Below are 15293 nucleotides of genomic sequence, written 5' to 3' on the forward strand. Positions count from 1 at the left end.
GCAGGCTTCATACTGCAATGATCTCCTTTCTGGTGTACCTAAGGAAGCTATAAATAAGTTACAGATTATTCAGAATGTAGCAGCACATGCTGACTCAGAACAGAAGCAAATGATCATTTCTTTATATTACCATTAATTTTGCCATTAAATTTGGCAGTTTTCCCTGTGTTGTTGTATTTCAGAAGAGAAACACACACACACACTCTAAGGGAGGAGACAGTTGACAGTGCAGGGTGAGAGATAAACAAATTACAAAATATGACCCCAGGGTCATAACAGGGCCTATATCAGTAATGTCTGATTCGATGTATTTGCAAGAAATAATATAAAATTGTGGTGATCTCTTGCTTCAGAAAGACAAATAAAAGAGAATATTCTATTCCAACTATCCAATAATAAAGCAATTTCATTTTGGCTGAAGACCACAGATAAGCTATTAAAGCATATTTAGCTCAAACTTAAATCTAAATGTACATTACACCTCAAAAGAAGGGTTATGAAAATCCTGTTTTACTACAAATGTAATATATCACGTTCTACTGCTTTACACTGTAGTACACACATTCAGTCCAGGTTTGATCCCTCTGTCTGATAATTAAACAGTTAGCTTACAGTCAAAAGTTTTTATTCACCTCTGCATCTGCTGGGGAGGGAGGTGAAATTCTTGCTTGAGACTCTGGTTGTGGAACAAAGAAAAAGCTATTTTAAAATCCATGTTCAGGGAATACAAGTCGTCAGATACAAATAGCGCCACTTTACAGAGACATCGAGTGGCCAAAGAGAGATATTGGAGAGATATTGTTGCCATCTTTTGAATGATATGTGCGCACAAGATATATTATAAATATATATTTTTTGATGAATTTCTGCTCATGAAATAGGCGTATGTATTTACTGAAAGCCAGCTCAAAAGACCGCCCTTGTTTATTATAGTGTTGATTAATGGAAAATGTTACTTCTGGGGGAGTATAAGTTAACAGTTTGAGTCAAGCACATAGTGTAGGTCTTCTACTGTCATTGTGCTTTATTGGTATTATTCTTTTTTCACCTTTATTGTCACTCCAGGGCTCCGTACCAGTTACCTGTTGATTGGCAGCCTTTTCTGTTCATCATGCACACTGAGAAAGCAAGTAAAACCACCAGGATGGAGGTGAATGCAGAAGCTCCATTCGCGAGAAACACCAAGTCAACCTCATCTGCAGAGAGACATCAGGAAAAGCATTTTTACCATCTCTTCTGTTTGTTTCAGAAGTAACAATGAGCACTTTTCAGATGCAACAACTTGTGCTGGAAAGTTACTTACTGTCAATGTCCAGCTTAGTCCCGTTTCAGTATGTGTCCACATGACAGCACAGTAGTAGGGTCCCAGCCTGAGAAAACTTCAGGCTCTTCAATGGCAAGTTGTAGACACAGGTGTGTGTTTTTGTGTTGGAATTCCTCTCACACTGATCGTTCCTGCCTCCATGGGTGTAAATGAGTCCTGGACCAGTAAACCAGTAAACACTGTGTTCTCCACCACAGGTCCCAGTCACAGAGGCTCCTGGCTGGATGGGCTCAGATACTGACTGATGGACCAAAACTGGGACGTTCAAACCTGAACCCTTTACACTGACAGTAGTGCCCTCTGCAAATTCAAATTTCTGTGATTTACTACTCACAGAAGTAAGTGGCTGAGTCTGAAATGCGTGAAGTGATATTTACCATTGCCAGTTTGCAGTGTGAAGCGCTTATCGTTCTTGAACTCATCATAAAAAGAGTGATTTTTATTAAACACACTGAAGGCAGAGATGCACCTTGGTTTCTGTCCCAGAGCTTGTTTGTACCAGTAAATCCTTGCTGGAACATCAACGTCATAAGAACATTGTAAAGTCAACTTTTCTCCTGCTTTAACTGATAAAAAATCAGTTGAGAAAGTAATATAGTAATGTAACTAGTTACTTTTTTCAGCCAGTAATAAGGAAAGTATTGTTACTTTTTTAAGGACTAATAAGTAACTAGTAATATATTACAATTTCTGAGTTACTTTCCCAGCACTGGCTGAGTAGTAGCATTACATGCTGTTTGTCCGCTCTAAACTTATATTATTCTATTTGCCTGCAAAATGTTTGGGGGTTTTATGGGCATGAAATTTTGCTAGGACAGAGGGATTATTTGAGTTAATTTCACAATATGAAATGCTATACTAGGTAACCTAATATTACTGGTGATGTTACATTCCTTGTTCGCTTTGCATCTGATATAAACATATCATCCTTTTGTCAGTCACTGTATATTTGTAAAGACAATTTCAAATAACTCTCGCTAGTTTTTTTTTACTCCATTGTTTTTTGAATGCTGTGATTGAATGCTAGCACTTCTTTTGTCATCTGAGGTTCAAAAGACAGCTCTGAGTCACATAGACACCAAGGTTGCAGGCTTCTTTCTGAATGTTATCTGAGAAGACACCCAGGCAAGCGGTTAGATTTTTGAGGTAGCTAGTGCTGGTTCCAACGGGGATAAATACAATTATTTCTGATTTTGTGTCGTTTAACTGAAGGAAGATATTAGACATCCAGGCTTTTATCTCAACGAGGCAAGAGAGAACACCAGAGACATTGGAAGAACCAGGCCTTAATGGGACGTACAACTGGGTGTCATCTGCATAAAAATGGAAATATAAGTCTGAATGATTTTCCCCATGGATAGCATGGTGCATAACAGTGGCCCCAAGATTGCCCTGTAGAATTATTAAGGTCAATAGAAAAACCTTCCTGTTGACTTACACAAAAGTCTGATGAACTACATGGCCATCCACCACCCCAACTCCGAAAGCACATACATAAAGGGCACATACTTTTTTTGCATTGGGACTGAATGTTGGGCCAAATCATGAGGAGCAGAATTATTCAATAAAAATACAATTCTTGGGAATATTGGGCTACATCAATTAACTGCAGACCACAATGAAGATACACAAATATATCTCAAAATCAAAATTGTCATCACACAAATCCAATTTTATTGAAAACACAAAAATTTAACATGTACAGTTCTACTGCTTCACACTGGAGTACACGCATTCACTGTTGGTGTTGTTCCTCTGTTTTCTTGATCTGTTAGGCAGGTTAACATTTAAAGCAGCATAATGGAGGCTGTCTGCATCTCGGTAACCCTGGTAACAAAATATACACAACTGGATTACGATATTGATATATATCGATTGATATCAACAAAACAGTTGGTTGTTTTGCAATGAGAATTTTTTAATGGTAATCAATGAAGTATTACTATTATGAGTCATTTCACCTCTGAAGTTGTTGTGGAAGGACTTGATAATCTTGCTTGAGACTCTGGTTGTGAAACAAAGAAAACATTCTTTTATTCAAAAGTTGTATTTAGTGAATAGAAGCCATCATAAAAAAACAGTAACACTTACCTGTACATTGGCAGTTGTTTTTCTTGATTATCTTGTACACCAAGAAAGCCAGTAGAACAATTAGGATGGTAGTGAATGTCAAAGCGCCACTCAGGAAATACACCAAGACAAGAGAATCCACCTCATCTGCAGATTCAGACATCAGAAACAGAGCTTTCAGCTTTTACCTCTGTGGTCACCCAAAGCTTGATTGGAAGGTAACAATAAATAACTAAATAGGACAACCTCTGCTGAAAAGTTACGTACACTCGATTTCCAGCTTGGTCCCATTTCCAAACAGTACATGTCCACATGAGGCAACAGCACAGTAGTAGGTCCCAGCATGAGAAAGATTCAGGCTCTTCAATGCCAAGTTGTAAACACAGGTGTGTGTTTGTGTGCTGGAATTCCTCTCACACTGATCGTTCCTGCCTCCATGGGTGTAAATGAGTCCTGGATGAGATTCTTCAGAGGTTTTGAACCAGTAAACACTGTGTTCTCCATCACAGGTCCCAGTGTGTACTGTACAGTTCAGAGTCACAGAGCCTCCTGGCTGGATGGGCTCAGATGCTGACTGAAGGACTGAAGCTGGGACTTTCAAACCTGAACCCTTTACACTGACAGTAGTGCCCTCTGCAAAAGTCAAGACAAATGTATAGCTAGTTGCGCAGTAGTAAGTAGCTGAGTCTGAAATGTCCAAATCATATATTGTCAAGTGATTTTGACCTTTTACAGTATCCAGAAGCGTGAAGCGTTGATTATTCTTGAATTCATGATAAAAAGTGGTTCTTCTATCATACACATAGAAGGTAGAGATGAGCCTTGGTTTCTGTCCCAGCGTTTGCTTAAACCAGTAAAGCCATGCTGAATTATCACGTTCATAGAAACATTGCAGAGTCACATTTTCTCCGACATTAGCTGATACAAAACGTCTCTCTTGATGAACAGACGAGGGCAATTTGGGATCTGTAATCTGAGCTGAAATGAAATGAAAGACAAAGCAAATGCACGATTAATTAAATTTAATAGACTTCAGTGTAATTTCTATACTAAAATTAGAAGCATTTCCATGAAGAGTTGCTATAAAGTAAAATTGGAGCTGCTGTAGCCATAAAAACAAAACTCACCCATTTTCCCCACGAACAAACATATCAGACAGAAAACAAACTTTGGAGATCTCATCGTGTTCAAATATGTATGTTGAATGAAAGGGTCTTGATACTTTCCCCACTCTTAAGAGAAAAGACTGTGTTTGATTGGCCAGCCTGATGTGACACTATGTCCTCCTTAGGAAACATGATCACATGTTCACTGCCACCTATAGTGTTTGGTTCTTGAGAAGATTCACATGTTGAGAGGTACAATGATGAAAACAAATTCATCTTGGCATATTCAAAATTAGCGAACAAGAATTTCCATATATATACAGCACATCAGAGCATGTTTATAGTTCATTTAGAATGTTTAACTAAATTCATAATCATAAAAAAAATATTTCCTGTTTATTTCTTCTGGGGGGTTTTTTTCCACAAAATGCTCTGAGTTTGACTTGAGTGGAGGAACTCATTTACCCTTTGTTAAGGATTTCTTATGCTCATCTTTTACTTGCAGATGTTTCCCAAGACTGGTGTGATGCTTCAACTCAATGTCTCTCGCACGAGTTAACGGTGCTCACGTTCATTATTTGAAAAATAATACATGGTCAGTGCACCCTTTACTGAAAATATGAGCATGTTCAATAAACGTCTTGTAGCATACTCATGCCCTTCAAGTATCTTGGCAACATTTGGCAATGGACCACTACATCCACCAGATAAAATAACATGCAGGTATAATAACTTATGTACCTGTCAAAAAAGGTGTCAGTAATAATGTTAGGTAAAAAGGAAACTTTAAATCACCTGCCCAAGAGTTTAGATCTTAGACATTACTTGTATCACAGTTTATAATCTGATGTTTCAATATGCCCTATGCAACTAAAGTATTCTATCCATTGTTTTTGTTGTTGTAAGTAGTACTCTAAATAGTATTTCAATTAAGTAGTTCTACTAATATTAGTATTTGAATTACTAGTATTAGTGTTAGTATTTGCCTTTTCTGTGTGATCAAATATGACACAATAATAACTCCCCTGTGTTTGGATGTTTTAGTGGTTCTTAGCTTAAGGAAAAGTATGTGGGAGTTCCATCCTCTCTACATCCTGCTGAAAACCACAGTAGCTGCTGCACTGAGAGAGATACAAAGCAAAAGCATGGAGGTAAAGGTTGAAGTGTCTCAATGTAAAGACTGCTTCATTTCTGCTTAGCATTCATAGAGCAGCAGTGCCAAAAATAAACTTTGCATTACTACTACTGTTTGGCATAAAACCTATTCTGCAAAACATGTTAACTTCACCCTGTTCTTCAGCATTAGTAAGACTAAGACCTGAATACCAATTATCACTGTGCACACAACAAAATCAGTCAGGGACAACACCCTGTTCACTTTCTACCAGCTAGGAGTGTAGTGATACATACTGGTATAAGGTGAATACCCACCTCTGTGTAGGGGGATCTACCAGAGAAGTTGCAATGTTCTTGGACACTTTTTTGCAATAAAATTTTGGAAATAAATGAAAACTCCATGATAAACTACATCAACGTTACATCTAACCATGCATATTTATACCAGCTTACCTTGATGCTTTAAGTGCTTGCAATCGACCCTTCGCAAAGCCACAACCACTTAGTTACTGTTGCTAAGTGCGACAAACTGTCAGACCTGTCAGACTCAGCATGGTGCTGCCACTGTCTCTAACTGTACTCCCTGGAGAAATATTGTTGAATTTTTGGAAAATCAAAAAGGCGATCTCAGAAAGAAGGTGACAGAAAGGTTTGCATTATACCTTTGAAGGTTGTATTCAGGCTGTCAAAGTGATGTGAAAAAATAAAGAAAAAGCTATGGCCTACCAATCACAGAGTAGTAGTGAACCACTGCATCACCTCACGATTGAGACAGAGGACAATGATTAGAATTAGCACTGTTCCTGTAAAGCTGGGTAGGTCTCTAGTCAGTTTTACAATCATTAAAAAGCAAAAACAGTAGGGCTTTATGACATTACATTTAGCAGTAGGTTAGCTAGCGTTAGCTAACTAACGTTACATTCGGAACAATCCACAGCCTACATTTTCTGGATTTGTTTTAGGTTTTGGAATGGGAATACATCGTACTTCTCCTTTCAACTTCTCCTGGTCAGGACTGTAACTATTACAAGTGCCCCAGGAACAGCGTTTGACCATATCTTGGTAAAAGTCGGGAAAAAATTTAGAAAAAGACTCATTTCTGAAACAAAGTCTACGGAGCATCGCCATGAAAGTGTCGGACCTCAGTTAGAGCAAGTCCTACACTGTGCTGTGATTGGCCACCTTGCATATTCGGGGCGTGGCTTAGAGAAGGGTGAATTGAACTGCCTGTGTCACAGTGATTTGTCTCGTGTGACATCCTGTGTGTGTTTCGTCATTCTCTGCATAGCCTTTACAGTGGCAAAGTGTTTGTCAATAGACGATTTCCTTTTTTGTTTGACCGCAGTGCTTCTTCAGTTTACCCCTGCCTGCTTTGGGAAAGAAGATCTGGATATTTTTTCATGGTCCTTTGCTGTTATTTTTATTGGCAAATGTCAGAGATATTGCTATCACACATGTCTGCTGTGTCTTGTAAACAAGGAAGAGAGATTGCTGATGTGTCACAATGTTTTGCCAGAAACAACGATGATAGGTCAGATTTGCAGAAAAGTTGCGGTGATTGATCAAAATTGCAAATTGAGCTGAACTCACTGGAATTTGTTGAATTTGTTGTAATAGTAATGATAGCAACATTGCAAAATCCTGGCGGGACATGTTAGAGAGCTTCATCACTTGAACAAAACCATAAGTCATTTTGGGGCACTCGCTCAAACAACTGATGCCCTTGTTGTTTTTTAGGACAGTCTCCAACATACGTGCTCGTCTAACATAAAGTTAGATAACGATGTTACGCCAGCGGCTGCTGCACCATGCAAGAGTGTGTGTTGATCAGTAATGGAGGAAGTATTCAGATCCTTAAAGTAGTAATACTGAAGTATAACAATACTCCCTTACAAGTAAAAGTTATAAATTGAAAATGTACCTAAAGTAAAGGTAGACTACGACTAAGTTAGACAGGCTTCATTCTAATCCGAACAGAAGCACTACTACTACTACTAGAACCTCATTTTTGTATACATTGTATATATTTTGTTGGTTAACAGACATTTTCTCTGTACAGAGACACCCTGCAGTGACTGTATGACACTGATAAATGACACCCTGTGGTTTCAGGGTAATGAATCATTATTTATTAGATTAACATCAAACTCTATACTTTTGTGAAATGCACACATTTGATTTTTTTGGATTTTAGAACAGAGTTCTGAAGGTTGTCTGTAATCTTTTGAAAACCTTGTTTGGGAGCCAACGGAATACGATATCTCAGCATAAAAACGGACAATACAATTTTCAGTTGGAAATTATTTACTTAGTATCATTTATCAAACATGATTGAAAATAATCTGCAACAACAGTCTGAACTTTACCAGAAAGATTCCACCTGTAAGCTGAATCATCAACACCAATGTAAAGAAGTTTTAACCTCAATGTGACTTTCCTAGTTAAATAAAGGTTAAGAAGATTTGATAAAATATTATGATCAACATTAAATCTATCTGATCTACACTGACTGCAGCAAAATCTTGCCTTTTATCAAGCAATTTAACAATGTCATCCACAACAGCAGTTATTGTAATATGACCAGGTATCCTGACCTCTTTGGATTTAGGACAGGATGGGCAAGTATTGTGAGCTAACCAGTGATTCTGCTAAGAGAGAGAAGAGTGTGGATGTAGGTCGATAGTTGTTGAGGTCAAAAGAATCACTACTGTTGTGTAACTGAGCTGTTTTCCATATTACAGGAGTTTACCAGAGGTAAAGGTTGAACCAAAAATATGCACAAGGAAAACAGGAGAGTCAAGCCTAGGTACTGCATGTTAGATTTGTCCTCACCAGGAGACTTTTCTATGTTAATGTTTCTCAGTGTATCACTGTATATACCCTGAGCATTTAACATTATTGAAGGAAACACAGTTGTAATGGTGGGGTAGCCAAGCCTGATCCCTTCACCTTGCTCTTCTACATGATCAATACACTAAGCACACTCCACTAAAATCTGATCAACTGTCACTGTGTATGCAAACAATCAAGCAAGCAGTGGAAGAAGGATTCTGTTCTATTGCCAAGGCTTAAATGAATGCAATAAAGATCAGACTTGACTAAGAAAACTTCAGGCAGCTGTAAAACCCATCCACCATCGGTATGATACACAGAATTCATTGTAACCCTGTAGCATAATGGACTTTATGTCTGGTTTGTTTCTCTCATTTTAGCATAGGTACTGACTCAGCTGTCTGTCATCAAAATGAACATATGCACTGTAGGATTCAATTATTGAAGGTCAAACAAAATACTTCCCGTTGACTTTAACAAAAGTCTGATGCACCACCCCTACTCCCACTCTCAGTACTCAGTACTTTCTGCCTCACTACATAAAGGCCACACTTCTTCTTCTTGCATTGGGACTGAATTTGGGACTGGGAGTAAATCAAAGGAGCAAAATCATTCAATAAAAACATTATTCCTGGGAGTACTGGGCCTCATCCTTTTGTTGCACACCACAGATACACAAATATTTCTCAGAATAAACATCTAAATCTGCATTAGGTCTACACTTGAAATACCACAAAATCTTTTTTATTGAAACCAATATAGTTAAATATAAATGTAACATGTTCAGTTCATCTGCCTCACACTGGAGTACACACATTCACTGTTGGTGTTGTTCCTCTGTCTTCTTGATCTGTTGGGCAGGTTAACATTTAAAGCAGCATAATGGAGGCTGTCTGCATCTTGGTAACCCTGGTAACAAAATATGTGAAACTGGATTACGATATTGGTTCTTAAAAAAGCAACAAAACTATTGGTTGATTTGCATTAATAATGTGTTATAATAGAAATGAATGGACAATTTCACCTCTGCAGTTGTTGCGGAAGGACTTGATAATCTTGCTTGAGACTCTGGTTGTAAAACAAAGAAATTGCTCTTTTATTCAAAAGTTGTATTTTGAAAATGCAAGCCATCATAAAAAAACAACACTTACCTGTACATTGGCAGTTGTTTTTCTTAATTATCTTGTACACTAAGATAACCAGTAGAACAATCAGGATGGTAGTGAATGTCAAAGCTCCACTCAAGAAATACACCAAGACAAGAGAATCCACCTGATCTGCAGATTCAGACATCAGAAACAGAGCTTTCAGCTTTTATCTCTGTGGTCACCCAAAGCTTGATTGGAAGGTAACAATAAATAACTAAATAAGACAACCTCTGCTATAAAGTAACTTACCTTCAAAGTCCAGTTTGGTCCCGTTTCCAAACAGTATGTGTCCACATGAGGCAACAGCACAGTAGTAGGTCCCAGCATGAGAAGGATTCAGGCTCTCCAGTGGCAAGTTGTAGACACAGGTGTGTGTTTGTGTGCTGGAATTCCTCTCACACTGATTGTTCCTGCCTCCATGGGTGTAAATGAGTCCTGGATGAGATTCTTCAGAGTTTTTGAACCAGTAAACACTGTGTTCTCCATCACAGGTCCCAGTGTGTACTGTACAGTTCAGAGTCACAGAGCCTCCTGGCTGGATGGGCTCAGATGCTGACTGATTGACCAAAACTGGGACGGTCAAACCTGAACCCTTTACACTGACAGTAGTGCCCTCTGCAAAAGTCAAGACATATTTATAGCTAGTTCCGCAGTAGTAAGTAGCTGAGTCTGAAATGTCCAAATCAAATATTGTCAAGTGATTTGTACTGTTTTTAGTATCCAGTGTGAAGCGTGGATTGTTGAATTCATGATAAAAAGTGGCTTTTGTATCAAACACATAGAAGGTAGACATGAGCCTTGGTTTCTGTCCCAGATTTTGCTTATACCAGTAAAGCCATGCTGAATTAAGACCTTTATAGAAACATTGCAGAGTCACATTTTCTCCAATATCAGCTGATACAAAACGTGTCTTTTGATGAATAAATGAGGAGACTTTCAGATCTGTCATATGAGCTGAAATGAAATGAAAGACAAAGTAAATTAATCAAATCTGATTGAATTCACTGTAATTAATATAAGGTATATTACAAGCATTTCCATGAAGAGTTACTATAAAGTAAAAGTGAAGCTGCTGGAGCCATAAAAACAAAACTCACCCATTTTCCCCACGAACAAACATATCAGACAGAAAACAAACTTTGGAGATCTCATCATGTTCAAATTGTATTGTTGAATGAAAAGGATCTCGATTCTTTCTCCACTCTTAAGAGACAAGACTGTGTTTGATTGGCCAGCCTGATGTGACACCATGTCCTAATTAGGAAACATTATCACATGTTCACTGCCACCTATAGTGTTTGGTTCTTGAGAGGTACAGTGTATGATGAAAGCAATGGCTTCGTCTTGGTATCATATTCAAAATTAGGGAACAAGGATTTACAGATATATACAGCACATCAGAGCATGTTCATAGTTCAAAATTTGGAACTAAATTCATAATCCCAGAAAATGAACTATTTACTGTTTATTTCTTCTGTGCTTTTTCTTGCTGAGAGTTTGACTTGAGCGGAGGAACTCTGCAGCTGTTGGCTCGTGGTCATACACTTTGTTAAGGGTTTCTTATGGTCATTATTCACTCACAGATGTTTCCCAAGACTGGTGTGATGCTCGATGTGTCTCGTAGGAGTTGACAACGCTTACATGATTAATTATTTGAAAACGGGTATGGTCAGTTCACCCTTCACCGAAAACATGAGCATGTTCAATAAATGCACTGTTTTAGCGTGCTCATGCACTTCATGCATTTTGGCAACATTTGGCAATGGAACATTATGTCCAACAAAAACAATAACATTCAGGTACATACCTGTCAAAAAACAAGAAAATCAACATATTGACCGAACCAACATCCTGAATCATTTAAAGCCCTAATAGTTACTAGTTACAGCATTGTAAGTGGAAAAGTGTGGTTTTGGAACATTCTGATGAACTGAACCATTAAAATGTTTGAATAGAAATTTTAGGTTTAAACCTATTATGCTGCATTTCCAGCCCTATATTGTGGTTCTGTGACTCCTGTCTGTTGGCTTTGCATGATTCAAAGTTCATAAAAGTATTTTCTATCTTATACTGGCTCCTCATGCTGGTCCTCATTTCAGCATCTGTCTGAAACAAGCTGTTTATGCTTCTGTTTCTTTGAGATCCCCCCACTCCAGATCCCACTGTCTTCTGATTGGCCATTGTCCAATGTGTTTACCAGGTTGCTGCAGGGATAGGTCTGCATGTTCCTTTGTGGGCGTTGCCATGTGTTCTATGCCTGGAGCAAATGACCATATTTGGAAATCGGAATGACATCATACCGAGCCATTAGTAGGAAAAAACAGTTCAAAACAGTGTTCAGAACAGGGGGATATCTGAGGTTTTGGCTCACAGGGATTTCTTTTTAATACTTTTACCTCATCATTTGAAACTTTGGTCATGTTTAATGTGAACATCTGACCTTGTAACATTATAGAAATGCTAGAAAATATGAAAAAGGTCCCCTTTAAAAAACCTAAGTAAGAGCTTAGATCTTAGACATTACTTGTACTACACTTTATAAACTGATGTTTCAATATGCCCTTTGAGACTAGTGTACTCTACGCATTGTTTTTGTTGTTGTAAGTAGTACTCTAAATAGTATGTCAATTAAGTAGTTCTACTAATATTAGTATTTGTATTACTAGTATTAGTGTTAGTATTAGCCATTGCTATGTGATCGAATATGACACTATAATAACTCCCCTGTGTTTGGATGTTTCAGTGGTCCTTAGCTTAAGGTATAATATGTGGGAGTTCCATCACCTCTACATCCTGCTGAAAACCACAGTAGCTGCTGCACTGAGAGAGATACAAAGCAAAAGCATGGAGGTAAAGGTTGAAGGGTCTCAGTGTAAAGTCTGCCTCATTTCTGTTTTGCAATTGTTAGAGCAGCAGTGCCAAAAAGAAACTTTTCACTATGCAAGGCTACTAGTGTATGGCATAAAAACTATTCTGTTCTTCAGCATTTATATTCCACTAAGACCTGATTACCAGTTATTACAGTGCACACAACAAAATTAGTCAGGGCCCTGTCCGTCTTCTACCTGCCGGAGGTGTAGTGATATTTATATACAGGTATGCGGTGAATACACACCTCTGTGCAGGCGGATTTATCACATACCAGACAAGTGTTCTCACAGGGTAAGGCTGCAGGCCATCATGCCACACTCTTTCATGTAATCTGTGGCATTAACCATGCAAGTGAACTTTTGTTCCCTAACTTTAGCCCTTAAGGCATTGCCTCCTCCCACACAACATAACATAAGTCCTCCAAATGTAACAAAGAAAGATGTTTTTTGTCCTTGCTCTTTAGAATGATACATAGAAGTGTTTCTGATCTGACTTCCCTATTTGCGGAATGACCATAATTAGTCTGTGCTATTCTAAAAGCGTTACAAAATACATCCCTTTTCTGAGGCAATAAGGTTAAGTTAGGTGTAAGCACAAAAAGATCTTGGTTTAGGGAAATTACTCCCCTGATCAAGTTTTGGGTTAAATAATTCTTTGTAAAGGTTTGGGGACCGTCAACTGACATCTTCCTTCGCTCATATCGTACAGGGCTAGAGAGCTTCATCACTTGAACGAAATCATTTGTTGTTTTGGGGCACTCTCTCTTATGACACCCAAACTTTAAGGAAAAACACATCCTCTCTCGTTTTGTCCTGCTCAGTCTTTCAGTCAATGTGTGGGCAAACACGTCGCTTGAATCTGGTCCAGTATGTCTCGCATACTCAGAAAGTGCTTTTATGGTTATGAAGGAAAGTTAAATATTTTCTGGTTTTCCCTCTCAGCTAAAGTAACTAACAAGATGTAAAGCTATCCATCCATCAGGAAAGTCCATAAATCACCAGAAGTTGAGGCAGAGCAGCTGGAGGACATTAGAGGTAAAACCAGAAAATATTTTCCCTATAAAATATGATACACTTTCACCAAAATCAGTGAAAAGTTATACAGTTGTGTTTTTGTACAGTAATGAGTAGGCGTAGTCTCGCAGAGCCAGACTATAGATGTTTAAAGAGAACTAAATGCAGCATTGTAAGTGGGACTCCGCTGCTCAATGGCCAATTTGCTGGCAAGTACTTTTGTACTCTCAATCAAGTAGTTATTTTGATGACTACTTTTACTTCTACTTGAGTACTTGTTTTTTGCAAAGTAACAGTATTTTTACTTTAGTACGGTTTTTGGCTACTCTACCCACCTCTGAATATGTAGTAAGTTGCAGGAGGTCTAATGTTAATCCTGGTTGGATCCTTTATCAAAATATTTTTAAAAATTTAATTGAAAATAATCTGCAACAACAGTCTGAACTTAACCAGAAAGATATGATTTAACCATGTGGAAGCTGAATCATCAAAATCAATGTATATTATCATCAACAACATTAAACAGATCTACACAGAATGCAGCAAAATCTTGCCTTTTATCAAGCAATTTAACAATGTCATCCAAAACATCAGTTATTGTAATATGACCAGGCATCCTGACCTCTTTGGATTTAGGACAGTATGGGCAGGTATTGTGAGCTAACCAGTGATTCTGCTAAGAGAGAGAAGAGTGTGGATGTAGGCTGATAGTTGTGTAGGTCATAAGATCACCTTAGTGTAACTGAGCTGTTTCAAGCCTAGGTACTGCATGTTAGATTTGTCCTCACCAGGAGACTTCTATGTTTAGGTATATCAGTGTATTACTGTATATACCCTGAGTATTCAACATTTCTGAGCGAAGGATGGATACACCCTTGTAATGGTGGGGTAGCCAAGGCTGATCCCTTCACCCTGCTCCTCAACATGATCAATCCACTTAGCACACCCCATTAAAACCTTATCAATTGTCACTGTGTATACAAACAAGCAAGCAAGCAAGCATTGGAAGAAGGATTCTCAGTTGAGCAAGTAGACCTGGAGCAAAATGTTGGTATTCTCAATTACATAGTCAAAGTACCACACTTCTACACTGGTAAAGGCTTAAATTTGCTCCAGGATGTTGGCCCCGCCCACTGTAAAAACTGTTACTTAGATCTAACTTAAAAAAAATAAGGCAACATTTTCCAAGCACTTTTTGTTAGTTTAGTGAACTTCTTGATTTTTTTAGTTGGGAAAACTCAGTAATAAACATTTTAGTGTATGCTAAAATATTAAGTAGAGTCTACAAAAAACTGCCAAAAAATTAAGTTCAGCCATTGTCAAAATGGACAGCATTTTAACCACATCAAACTTAATTAAAATAAGTTACATTCAAAAGAAATTTTGAATCAGTTCATGTACTTATTTTCTTTAAATGTTGACCAATTATTTTTTTCTGTTGTAAAAGTGCAAATTACTTCAAATAATTAGTTAGCATTGTCATAAATTTAACAAAGAAAAGGACGTATCGGTTTCCAACATTTATTAAAATCCATTTAAATGCAGTTATGCAAAATTATTGACACAATCTTCTGACCACAGCCTATGTGTAGTAGAATACCTTTCCAGCACCTCTTCTGTGTATAAACAGTAATCTTGAAGGGACAAATTTTACTATTTCAAAAATTACAGCTAACAGTCTGCCTCAGGCATCATTAGACGTCACTGGTAACAGAACAGAAGCTGTGCTAGAAGGCAGAAGCTGCAACTGTAGGTGTTTTTATACATTGTGAGTTACGGTTTAATATTGTCAGATTTTCCTTTTAAATCTTAA

At 37.9% G+C, this 15293-nt stretch overlaps 2 protein-coding genes across 4 annotated transcripts; both read right to left on the minus strand.

The window, feature by feature from the left end:
• Positions 1-2981: 2981 nt before the first annotated feature.
• On the minus strand, positions 2982-4623 carry LOC119901485 (immunoglobulin kappa light chain-like). Of its 2 annotated transcripts, XM_038717076.1 has the most exons (6): positions 4522-4623; positions 4121-4372; positions 3662-4027; positions 3416-3541; positions 3286-3329; positions 2982-3151 (listed from the first exon to the last, which is right to left on the minus strand). In XM_038717076.1, the coding sequence occupies exons 1-6, from the start codon at positions 4574-4576 to the stop codon at positions 3032-3034; spliced, it is 963 nt and encodes a 320-aa protein (XP_038573004.1). In that variant the 5' UTR covers positions 4577-4623; the 3' UTR covers positions 2982-3031. The 2 variants fall into 2 exon arrangements, with proteins under 2 accessions (XP_038573004.1, XP_038573003.1); XM_038717075.1 differs by having other exon boundaries at positions 3662-4372.
• A 3279-nt stretch (positions 4624-7902) lies between these two features.
• LOC119901484 (immunoglobulin kappa light chain-like) lies at positions 7903-10757 on the minus strand. 2 transcript variants are annotated; one of them, XM_038717073.1, is made up of 5 exons: positions 10694-10757; positions 9846-10211; positions 9600-9725; positions 9473-9516; positions 7903-9357 (listed from the first exon to the last, which is right to left on the minus strand). In XM_038717073.1, the coding sequence occupies exons 1-5, from the start codon at positions 10749-10751 to the stop codon at positions 9232-9234; spliced, it is 720 nt and encodes a 239-aa protein (XP_038573001.1). In that variant the 5' UTR covers positions 10752-10757; the 3' UTR covers positions 7903-9231. The 2 variants fall into 2 exon arrangements, with proteins under 2 accessions (XP_038573001.1, XP_038573000.1); XM_038717072.1 differs by having other exon boundaries at positions 9846-10550.
• Positions 10758-15293: the final 4536 nt, after the last annotated feature.

Source organism: Micropterus salmoides, unplaced genomic scaffold, assembly GCF_014851395.1.
Source record: "Micropterus salmoides isolate LMB-PRFRI ecotype aquatic unplaced genomic scaffold, ASM1485139v1 Ms_hic_scaffold_1329, whole genome shotgun sequence".
Classification (NCBI taxonomy): Eukaryota; Metazoa; Chordata; class Actinopteri; order Centrarchiformes; family Centrarchidae; genus Micropterus; species Micropterus salmoides.